General features: G+C 37.7%; 1 protein-coding gene across 13 annotated transcripts in view; it reads right to left on the bottom strand.

Moving 5' to 3' along the window:
• Positions 1-12,510, bottom strand: part of NFIB (nuclear factor I B) — a 264,254-nt gene that overhangs the window by 66,868 nt on the left and 184,876 nt on the right. For all 13 annotated transcript variants that reach the window (XM_042013069.1, XM_042013077.1, XM_042013070.1 and 10 more), the window contains exon 3: positions 5,093-5,146. In XM_042013069.1, coding sequence (XP_041869003.1) covers positions 5,093-5,146 — 54 coding nt within the window. The remainder of the gene's footprint in view (positions 1-5,092; positions 5,147-12,510) is intronic.

Raw genomic sequence — 12,510 nt, 5'->3', positions numbered from 1 at the left:
TGACGAGGCCTGGGAATATCTCTTCTATTCCTATTAATTTTGGGGCTAATTCTCCATCCACAAGAGGGTAGATTGCAATAGAGTAAAATAATGAAACCATCTGTAGTCTGAGACATTCAAAACCTAAAGGCATTTGTTTATTGCATTTCCAAAAGTGTGCAAAGGTTGATACCATGTTCCTCTTCAGAAGTTATTTCTGAAACTACACACACTAAAAATTAAAACTGAAAATACTCCTATCTGAAAAAGACATATATAGGCAAATTTATTTGACATTTCTTAGGGCTTGATCCCAAAAAATGTTCTCTCTATGGCTGCTAGCCCATATGAAAGTGCAAGGAAAGCCTTTGGAGCTCTACAGCTGCAAGATATATTTGCATATTGAGAGATAGGTAAGGCTCATTGCAAGCTTTTTGGCAACACCTTCTTTAATTAAAAAAAACCAAAACAATATGAACTTCAGAGTTGGTGATTTCACTCAGGTCTGCTTTGGAAGTGGTTCCTAGGATAAAATTTCTGGGGAAAATAGAAGAAAAACCATTCCAGAGCAGTGAGGCTGGGGATTCAACTACCTATGTCTCATTCAGATTAAGGATTTTATCTCTAGGGAAATTCCCTGAAAACATATCATGGCGTATCATGGAGGAAAGAAAGGAACCAATGGGGAGTAATGAAAGGCAAAGAGGAAGGGACAGTTTGTCCATCTCTTCATCTAAAACTGTTACCCCATATAAAAAATTTAATATTCATCAGCACACAGGCTCAAACTTGAGATCTCTGCATTCTGACTGATTTATAGAGTTAGAAAAATTTATATGAAACTATTTCTTTAACCAGCTAAAATGGAATAAATTCTATCACAAAACAAAACAAAACAAACCCCCAATCAATCAAAAAATCTAGCACCTTGCCAAAAAAAAAAAAATCTTGCTGTTTGCTAGGAAATAGCTCTAGTAACCTCTGAACCCAACTGCTTGGACAAAAGGAAAAATCTGAACACAGTCGTCTTCCCTCACCAAAAAGGCTTGTACCTGTCTGTGTCAGGACAGCTAGGTTTCCTTTGCACTTTCTGAAAAGCTGTCTTTTGTATTGCCCAGTGCTGGACAAAAATGGCTCCAAATCTAGAAGGCACCCATACAAAAAGAGACTGGTTGCAAGCTTTACGGCAAATTGAGTCTGCTTACTGTCCCATCCAGACAGTGTTTAACTCCATCAATATTGCTGTTTCTTACCCCTATTTTAGTAGCTTAAAAAGGCTGTGTTCAAAGATTTGAGCAACACAGCAAAACTGGACACACATGTGTTAATGCCAGCTTGTAAGTAAATCAAATCTGCCAAGCAGCAACCTCAGACCAATGGCAAATAGGAGGTAGCCTTAATAACATCAAGCAGTTGTGGCCAGCAGGCAGAAAGGGAAAGAATAACAAAGCAAAGCAAAACCCAGAAAATCCTTACCTAGAAGAAGTGGCTAGTAAGAACTGTATCTCTGAAGATCATATTGTTATGGTTGGTGTCAATGTCATTAGCTTACTTACAGTTCTAGACACTTTTCTCTTTTTTACTCGCCCTCATAATTTTCTTATGCCTAACAGATGAACTTATTGAAAGACGACATCTTCTGTCTTCAGTACCTATCCTGCCACAGCACTGCAGCTATTTCAAGATACACTTGTGAAGGCTCATTTTTCAGATTTTTTTAAGCTATATAAAAGACCCATGGGACTTGCAGGGAGCAAATAATAATGCAGCATTACACTGGAACTGCTGCACTACATTATCTTTAACAGATTGCTTCAGTAGTAGCTCAGAGCATTCTGAGCACAAAGTAAGAAACAAGAAAGGCCTAAAGTACTTGGGTTGCATTTGGTTTTTGTGGCTTACTGGTGTTTGTTTTTAGTGTGCAAAAATACGAGTATTTTCAAACTTATTAATCAGGTGTGCCTCTATCTGTTCAGACACCCTCACTGGAGCCATTATCATGTCCATTGTCTCTTTTAAAGCATGTAAACTTACTAGTTAGGACTGTGCTAGCACAGCACAAACTTTTAGATAACCAGAAACTTAATGGCTGATGCAGACAATAGTAGTGTTCTGATTTTTCTCTTCTCTCAGTTCAATTCAGCACATTTATCTGTCTGGAACTTACTTAATAGTCCCTGCAGAGAAGAGACATTTACAACCCAGCTCTCTGCAAAGCAAGATTCAATCTTGAAAAATATAAAAATATATGTTAATATAAATATATATTTTCAAATACGTATTATAAAAGTATAATTCAAAGTTATTGAAAAATAAAACTTAGAGGAGGATACCCCTGGATTTAGCTACAAAAGGTACATACCACTTTCACCACAAGCTACACCATCTTAATACTGCATTGGGCCATCAAAATATTCCGTATATTTTTAGGAACATATTGTAAAGAATTCCAACAAGTGCTCTTAGTGTTCTTTTGTTTGGCAAGTGACGCTACCCTCTCTCCAGTTTGTTGTGAGGACAGCAAATTACCAGACACCCTAAAGAATGCAACAGTCTCGCCAAACCTAGGAAAAACCCACTCTTAACACCAAAAGCTTTGCCAACTACCACTCAGTTTCCAGCATTCTCTTCCCTGGCAGTATCTTTGTGAAGGTGGTGGCATCCAAATCCCTTGCCAGCATCCTGGCTCCTTGACATACAGGCATTAGAACAAAACATGATAGAACAACCCTCCTGGCACTACCAGTCCACATGCTCCTGGCCTGGGACTCAAAAGAAATCTCAGAGTGGATATCCTCTGGCGTTCTGACAGAAGTTACTGTCTGGCTCTAATAATAAGAAGAAGAATTGTGTGAAGTTTAGTAAGAAAGAATAGGACAGCAGTCCTCTTCCCGGACAAGCTGAATGCCATGCAATTCCCTCTCATTCTCCTGCACAACCCTAGAAGTCCTGTATTCTGCTGTCCCACAAACCACAGCACTTGCACCTTGCCAGTTTAAGTCTAAAACAGTATTACACAGGGAAGCTGAACAAAGCTAGAAGCTCTTGTATCTTCCAGTAGATGACATTCAATTATCTTTCTGCCTCTGCTTAAATGAAGGGTTTCAAGGGAAGTAAGACACAACTTCTATTTTCTGTCCCTACTTGGCAGCATATAAAGGAATAATACTGGCTGCAGTGACTCCAAATCATGAGAAAGTGTTATGCTCTTATTTTAAGCAGGAAGTTTCATGATGAAATCAGCAACAGATTTATCTGCTTTCTATGTCCCTCCACCTTTCTGGAGACAGCTGAGTTTGTCAAACATTACATCTTGACCCACAAGTCTGCCACAAGAAAGCCTATACAGCTTGTCTGCTGCCTCCCCAAGGCTCTCTTACTGACAGCAAGAGTACTCCTTACTGGAGTTAAGACTGGGGGCTAGAGAGACTGGACTCACTATAGGGTGTGAGCCTCACTAGTAAAATATGTACTTCTACCTTTCTATTCCAAATACTAAATGGTACTTCAAAATCAGAATTTTAAGACCTGTTGAAGGTGAGCTGACCCTGCCATCAGCTTCCCAAACCCAGCAGATACCAAGGATCCTTCAAAATGACAAGGGGTAAGGTAATGCATTTGTCTGTTCTTGCACTCACAGAGATTTTCTAAAATCAAAATAAATATTCTACAGCTAAATGCTCCAAGTTTCAAAAACTGTAATTATCTGTAAGGAAACTTTTCATATTTATTTTATGTGTAAATTTGTTGGTTTGGGTTTTTAAACCACTATTCTACATAATATAATGTATGGCATGTATTAGATAGAAAAATAAAATTTCACTCTTAACATCCCACACAGTTTGGAAAGAAACAGGATCAAAGTCTCCAACTGAAACTGGTAACAAGCCTGCATCAGCCCTTGAAGAAAAAAAAATCACTTGCATTAGAGCTTAGAATGGTCTTATTGACTTGCTCTGCCCTCTTACCTTTAAAATACATCTGCTATCTTCAAGTATATGTATCTGGGGTTTATATTACAGCAATATGGCTTTTTGTATAATGATCTTTGATGGTTCTCCCCCTTTGGGGTATTCACACACAACACACATGACATATTTCACAAATAGAGAATACTTTGATCATATGCATACTACAAAATTGTACAATCACAAAGCAGGCTGTTTTTCCTAATGTTTCAACAGGTCCAGAAAATATCCATGTATATGTTAAGAGCTCAGCGACAAAAAATTACTTCCTGGTAAGAATATGGTTCATTTTGGATTTAGAAGGTCAAACTGAGTTAGTTGCAGCTTATTTTAGATACACACATCTTCTGAGAGCAAAAATGAGAAGATACAACATGCTGGTGGTGGCTGGAGTCACTCTTGCTCATTAAGAAGTGATAGTGTGTCTGTGACAATTGTTTGTCTTACTCTGATAAAATTCATAACATGGCAAAGGTTTACAAGATTTACTAGCACAGCCCAATTGATTAGAAGGATAACCTCATGAAAATACAAGGAACCTTTTGTCCAAACAGACTGGAATGGCAAAGTCTGGGTTTGACTTTCTCTTTTATTTTCATTTTTAAAAAGTCCTTTGAAGGACCACTTACACTAACATCTCTCAAAGAAATTTCAAGCGTCACTAGCCATGACCCATTAACATGTTAGAAAACTGCTCTGAGCTGATACCAAAAAAATAATTTTATATTAACACATTTGTATTTTATAAAGCACTTATAAAAAGTAAAAAATCTGTTAGCTCAGTCACAGAGTTTAGACATAGGTCAATTGTCTTTTGTCTGGGATGAAAGAAAACTGGTAGCATTTGAAGACTTTTATAAAAATAATCTGGGATCTTGCTTTGTTACTCCTCTAACCAGCCCCACTTAGAAAATTCTAAAAACCATGAAACAAAAGAAAAGCTCCTTAGATTAAATGAATACTGATGAAACTGCAATTGAGGCACTGCCAGTTTAAAGGAACTAAAATATCACCACTTGTCCTGATTATATATACTTACCAGTGCAAGATAGGTTGCTGCCCAATTACACTTTCTTTAGCTATTAACAGTAGTATCTTTGTTCTCGAACAATGTTAGATGCACATGTTCTGGAACTTATATTTACCTGGTGGATTCTTGGCAGGATCATTGTGGCTTGGACTTCCTGGTTGTCCAGAATCTATAAAGAAACGAAAGAAATATTTTAATAATTTGTTTTGCAAGTATCTCACAACCTTTAAATACCCTCTATTAACTATTAAACTAATACTTTACTTTATTCTTTAAAGGTCACTTCCCTGACTTTCTATGTGAAGCATTATTGAACAAACACACTATATGTAACCTATTTTATGCAGATGTAGAAACATTGTGAAAGATGCAATGATCCTAATAAGAGGAACTTGTAGATCACTGAATAAGGACAAGAGAGTCATTCAGGCAAATACTCAAGTTGTAAACACATTTACAAGGGTACCTTTTCATTCCCTTTCCCTCCATCCCCCAAATATAATATTGCATAATAGAAAAGCAGAAGTAACTTCTTCTCAGGCAATGACCAGAAAGACACACTGGATCAGGCAACTAGTGGTGCTTGCAGTGATAAGTCCTGTTGCTTTAGCCTTTCCTTAAAGCACAAAGGCCCACTTGCTTCCACAGACTCATGATTGCAACGAGGATATGACAGTCTGTTTAAATACAATATGGTCTTTGTGTTCCTAGCCTGTGAGAGCTGCTGTTGTGAAATTAAGATTATGTAACATAAAAACTAACAAAACGCAAAAACTGTAGACTTCAAGTTGCGTTCTTTTCATAATACATGCACCTAACGAATCAAGAAGAGAACGTAATTTCATATTAATACACTAAATAATAAATTATAACCTTATTCATAAAATCAGTTGTCTTTAAAACCATCTACTTTTCACTGTATTCCCATATCAATAATATAACAAAAACTTGCTCTACTGCAAAAAATTATCAAAGATGTAAGAAACAAAAAATGCAGAGAGGAAGAAAATAAATGAAGCACAGTTATTTGTCCCATATACAGGCATCTAAAATTGAGCTGTTGTAGAGTCTGAATAAAAAATACCGATTTTCTTAAATGCAGTGGCATTATTAATAGCATAAGACCACCAAAAGATTGCATCATAGCACCCCAGAAACTGCTACCACCAAATGGTAGATGGATGTAGAGTTGTTGAATGCATTGCTTCTTAGAGTGCCCAAATTAAAGAATAAAAAAAGATAGAAAAAAAATATATATCAACAAATATTTGTCCTTCAATTATCATTACTTCTTCTTATAGCTGAGGTAGACCTCAGCCTAGAATGAGAGATTCCCTCTACCTGCTACAAGAACTTCAGTCCGTTGCCACCTATGCAGCTTCATAAACATAAACTCACATGTCTCTCAAGCACTTTAAGTTAACACAAGCTTGACTCTACAGAAGATATTAACTGAGATGGAAATCCTTTTCACAGCTCAAGTTCTACTAAGTTGATCTGAATGGCAGTTGTCACAAAACATATACATCTGAGTAGCTACCTGAGTACTGGAATTCCAAGGCGCATGTGAAACCCAGTTCCAGTGGTATTAAGAAACACAACTAAATTTTCCAATACTGAATTAAATCACTCTTGTACACAATAAAATACACATTGAATAGGGAATTTCCCATGAAATTTCATCTATCTTCTTCAGCCTTGGGCAGGAAACATGAAGGGCAAGCACACAGGTTGGATTCTGCCCTTACCATGGTTTTGGCAGTCGGGTACTCTTAGGAATCCCATTGTGCAGCATAGTGTGTTAACATTCAGTATGTCTGGTTCTTTGCATGATATGATACAGCACTTCCCTTAAAAGAATTCAATCAAGTTAAGTTGAAAACTTAATCAGCTACAAGAAATGTTAGAAATATAACATTTCTCCACATATGGACCAATCTGTGGAGAATCGTCCTTTTTTCTGTGTGTTGAAATTCAACCCCCTGCAGGGGGTGAATTTAATGTTCTTCTGACAGACATTTTTGATTTTGCAAACCGTACATACAGATATTTAAATTCAGATTATCAGAGGGGATTAATTTTACACAGCAATGGTCCAAGTGTAAAACTACTGTAGATGTGTGGCTAAATGAAGTGTCAATTTGGTAGTAGATAAACCCAATAAAGCTTGAACAACATAGCTTCAGGATCACAGAGATTTGAAACTGAATTAATGAGGCCTACCAGAAAATAACCTTTGAAGTTTTCTCCTGTTAAAGTTCACTAAAAAGAAGCACGAAGTGAAGCAATTTTTTAGACCTTGCGCAGCAATTTGCTTTTACTCCTAGTTTCTGGATTCAGGATTTAAAGATCAATGGCAGTTTAAACACCTGTTGTTATAATTAGAAACCTAGCAAAGAATTTTCTAATTATAGGGATAAGCAGTTGGCCATTTATTATAATTTTCCAGTCAGACTTAGCTTTGGGTTTTGTTAACTACTGAAAAATCATGGTTTTTACATATTGATTCTCAGTCTGTGTTTTCAGAGACCTCAATGAGATTTTGAGAAATGAAAGAATTACCAAAGATGAATATGAAAAGCAACTTATCTAACCCTTTACTAAATGCAGTTGAAAAAGCAAAGAATTTTATTCTGTATGAGAGCATCCACCTATGGAACTCTGCACTTAAAAGACAGAGAAGCATCTGATCCTCAAGATGAAAGACTTGAGACCGCCTGTGATGATCCAATTCTCTTACCAGTGTCAGTAATTATAAAGCACACTTCTGTTTCGATTGGATGCAAATAGCTTTACAAAGTACAAAAGAAACATGTTCATTACAGGATTAAATTATCGGAATAACTTCATATAAGGAGAACACTGAATAAACAGATACATTGGAGCAATGCTAAAAAGAGGGAGTAAGAAGCATTTTTTTGGAAGCCACAGAAGCTAAGGAAGAAAAAAGACATGTTAAGACAGTTTAAATCTTTCTTTGTCCTCATCTGTACAAGATCACTAATTAACAACATGAGCCCTTTCTTCCAGAGTGATTGAGAAAGACATAAACCAAACTCATTGTCTAGCTGATTTGCATTCAATTGTCCCAGCAAATAACTTTTGCATATTAAAAAAAAAAAAAAAATCCAAAAACCATCCAACAACCAAAAGCAAAAGAAACCAAACCATGAAAAGGAAACCCAAATGCCAAGCAACTTCCTAAACTAGAAGCTGGATGAAAAGATAAACAACAAAAAACAAATAAAATTCCATCATATTTATGCAATGAAACTGAAATTTTCATAATTTTCATTTAGGTAGCACCCAGCTATAAGTTCCCTTAGGAACTTGGTTGTTGCTTGTTGGTTGCTGTTGTTGTTGTTGTTGATATGGAGCAAAAGGTCACCTACACGTACCATTTCCACAAAATGGTTTTCATATACAGCTCACAGCTACAGTAGCATATCTTCTGCTCTGCTCTTCTTGGTGCTGACTTATCCAATTTACCCTTGGTAAGTTATTGCCTCATGGATGAACAGTTTATACAAAACAGGTTCAAGCCAGCCTTTACTTTTAACAGGTCATATAACCCTGATACACTTTATGTATAACTTACCATGATTTAGCATGGCTATCACCAAGACATCCAAACTCTATCTCAAATTACTCTTGTTTCTAGGAAATTGTATGAAAGATTGAGTCAAGAAGCTGATGTATTTTGTAATTAATTGTTTTCCTATGTTTTCATTTCTAGGGGTCGATCGCAATGAGCATCTGTGAGTGCAGGTAACTCTCAATGCAGCCAGAGCTGAGACAAACTGACTGCTGAGGCCTGCTTCAAGTGAGAAAATAAGTTTCCATTTTCCCTGTGGTACAGTAAGAAATGTCTTGGCTTCATAAGGCACAGAAAAAAAAAAATCTGGTGGTTTTCCATACAGCCAAGGACGAGATGCTCTCTCCCTTTGAACCACGTTGTCTTTGACAAGCAGGAAAGATGCCCACGCCAGCAAAGCCAAACAAGTCACATTGTCGTTCCCCAGCTTCCTGAAGGATTTTTAGTATTGCTCACTTTAGTAATCTAATCTTTCACTTTTCAGCTGATAAGATACTCTCTTTAAAAAGTAAGCTATGCTGTACCTTCCTTATGCCCCATCCTGTACAAAAAATTTTGTTTTTAAGGCTTTCTGTAAGAGCATAATATCAAAGGCATTGAAAACAAGTAGCAGAAGAATCTGTTCAAATCTGAAAATACTTTCTAGAGCTATGTTTTAGGGAAATAAGTAGAAATAAGTAGGCATCACACTAATGAAATAAACTTTCTCAGTGGTTTTGGTGAACACATTTCTATTTGCCACAGGCTAGGAGACAGCCTTTGATCAGTCTCAGTTGATTTCAGGTGACAGACACTGATTTAATCATTCACCAACAGGTAAATACATCCTTGCTCTTTGATAGTCTGTGATTTTGGTATGGGGGATAAGGGATCATAGAGATGTACCCATCACCATATCATGTGTCAGTCTGATGTTGTTCAAACTTTCACATTCATATACAGAACTTGACCTGACAGCTGATAGAGTCACTATCACGAACAAGAATCACAACTACCTTCTAGACTGTCAGGATTACTTTGCCGTCTGACATCAAAAGCTTGAGGCATATGGTTGTACCCCTGAAAATCACAGGCTCACAGGTTACCATAGTGTGGTAGAGACCTGGGGATGTCTCCTGCCTAATCAGTTCTTGATCTCTCCTGCCTAATCAGTTCTTGATCTCTCAAAGACTCTCAGAACATCCATAGCAAAGAAAAGTAAGACATCTTCCTCTCCTCCAAAGCAAATAACCTGAGCAGCAAAAATCCATAAAACAAACAAATAAATGATTTCATCACTGTACTTTAAATCATTACCTTACTTATTATTACCCTACTTTTACTACGTAAATACCTTCTACTGCCAACACTATTTTACCTTGACAAAGCAACTGATTGGTTTGACAAACTTCACAAACACTTGTAACAATTTCATTTTGCAAAAGCAGTGTCTTTCTTTGTGTAGTATTTCTCTGATAATTGAGAATTATTGTACAATTTTATGACCATTATTCACACCAACTCTTGCGATAGGACAGCTAATTTATGGTATAAACAAGCTAAAAGTGGTTTATTGCATTAAGTATCTGCTGAAAATCTGCTATAAACATAGAAATGTTAGTGTCAATCTTGTTTTCATAAGTATGTCAACTTGAGGGGGGATTTATTTTTCACATTTTCATAGATCACTACATTTAATTCAAATACTTCTCCATAAAATTTTGGCTGTCCAATTTCCTCTGATAAAATGTTCACCACCACCAATTTGTTTGGTAGAGCACAAGTCCTGTGAGGAGTTCCAAGGGAGCTGGCATTGTTTAGCCTGGAGAAAAGAAGGCTGGACACTACTGCCCTCTACAACTACCTGACAGGATGTTTTGGGCAGGTGGGGTCAGTCTCTTCTCCCAAGTACCAAGTGATAAAACAAGAGGAAACAGCCTCAAGTTGCATCAAGGGAGGTTTAGACTTGACATTAGGAAAAACATTCTTCTCCAAAAGGGTGGCTAGCCATTGGAATGGGCTGCCCAGGGAAGTCAGGAAGCCACCTTCCGTGGAGGTATTTCACAGACCTATAGATGTGACAGTTAGGAACATAGTTTAGTGGTGGACTTGGCAATGTTATGTTTACAGCTGGACTTCATGATTTTAAAGGTCTTTTTCAACCTCAAGGATTCCATGATTATATATCCCTGAAGATATATATGGTATGAAGCACAGTTCACACAAGGAGGAAGCAGCACCTTAAAAAACAAATAGGGTTTCACTGTGAGAAAGACATGTTTCCCCTTGTATCTTTTCCCAACATTATATACTTGTTAGCAATATGTGCTCATGACACCCAGACCAAAAACATCCACAGCACTGAATCAGTGACTTCTTTTAATAACGCTGTTCTGCTACCCTTATTCTGCAAGAACTTCTGGGTTCACAAGACAGCTCTGCTATTGCACTGGGTAACTACATGAAGGGCTAGTCCTATACGTTTTTACTGTACTTCTTGTTCATACAACTGGTGGTAAACAAACAGCATAAAGAAGTGACCCAGGAGACATGGTAGGGACCTCTCAGGAGACCAGTGCAACAGCAGAAGCTTCCCTGAAGGCTGGATGTGGTGAACCCACTCAGGCAGGCTTTATCAGCACCCATGTACTGCACCAGGAGCTGTAACAGTGACTAAGAATCTTTACCTCAAAAGTTTGCTGCCATCTAACCATCACCTAACTGAAAAAGGCAGCAAAGAACAGAGCTGACTGCTTGCCCAAAAAGCTAAGGTGGCACCTAGGCTTTAGCCCAAGCAGGCATGTCACTTCACAAAGATTTCAGGGCTCAGGCCATGGAGGTGCTTTCCGCTGGGAGCTGGTGAGGCCAGTCAGCAGAAGCTGGGGTCTGTTTTCATTTCAGTTTAAAACTGCTTTGGAGTGGGGACACAGCAAGAGCTACGAAGCCATCAGCTGACCCATCTCCCCACATGCCCCCATGCCCTCCCACCACAGACAAGGTCGCCTGTGGCCAGCAGGGCTGGCTGAAACCCCATGTCTTGGCCACTGGAGGAGCATCCCCATGCCTGGGCTTGTCGGGGCAATGCCAGTGCCACGTGGGCTGACAGCAAGGTGCCATGTGACGGGCTGGGGCGTCAGAGCACAACAGGTCATGGCAGGCTCCCTGCTTCACCTCCCCTTTTATCAGCAGATCTGCCTCTGCCAAGTCACCCAACCGGGCATTGTCAAGACTGTTAACTTTCCTTCAGAGTATTTTAATTAGGTAAATAAAAAATGGTAATTAAATCAACATTACGTAATGTGTTTCTGATTTGTAATCTCATTTAAATTAATTAACTGACTCAGTCCTTGTTTAGTTTTTAAACTGCCCTAGTTAAGAAGTGGAGCTCTGGGAGTAAATCCAGTTTTTATATAGTTGAAAGAAATTCAAGGACCTAGGAGCACTTAGCAAACAAAAATAGCAATAACCATAGTAAGATTTTCAGCTTTATATCCCATGCATAGATTTATCTTTTTAATCTAAATTCCTTTATTTGTTTATGTGAAATAAGTCACAACACTTATTTATTCAAAATATTCCTTATACAATTTATAAAGACCATATGTTGCTCATACTGAACACGGAAAAAATTTCCCCAGTTGTGTTATAAGTTGTGCATGGAATATGTACATATTTATGTATGCCCGCACACACACGCACACACACACACGTATTTTTAAGTTAAGAAAAGAGTTACATTTTTTCATGGCCTGAAACAAATATTTCCCATACCTCATAATATTAGTTGAGCTCTTTTTTGACATGTACATTAAGAAGAGATTTACATAGGTATCAAGCCACATGTGGATGAATGTGAAAGAATGACATTTCTTTCCAAAACTTGTTGGATTCAGTAGGAAAAGATGAGATACGAATATTTAATTTTCTCCATCTGGAGGATACTAGCTATAGTCAGAAAT

This window comes from Corvus kubaryi, unplaced genomic scaffold (genome assembly GCF_017639235.1).
Source record: "Corvus kubaryi isolate FWS band 111438036 unplaced genomic scaffold, C.kubaryi_AGA036_p1.0 split1-37296, whole genome shotgun sequence".
NCBI lineage: Eukaryota > Metazoa > Chordata > Aves > Passeriformes > Corvidae > Corvus > Corvus kubaryi.
Note: the sequence above shows the minus strand (reverse complement) of the source record. Positions and strands in the feature narration are given on the sequence as shown.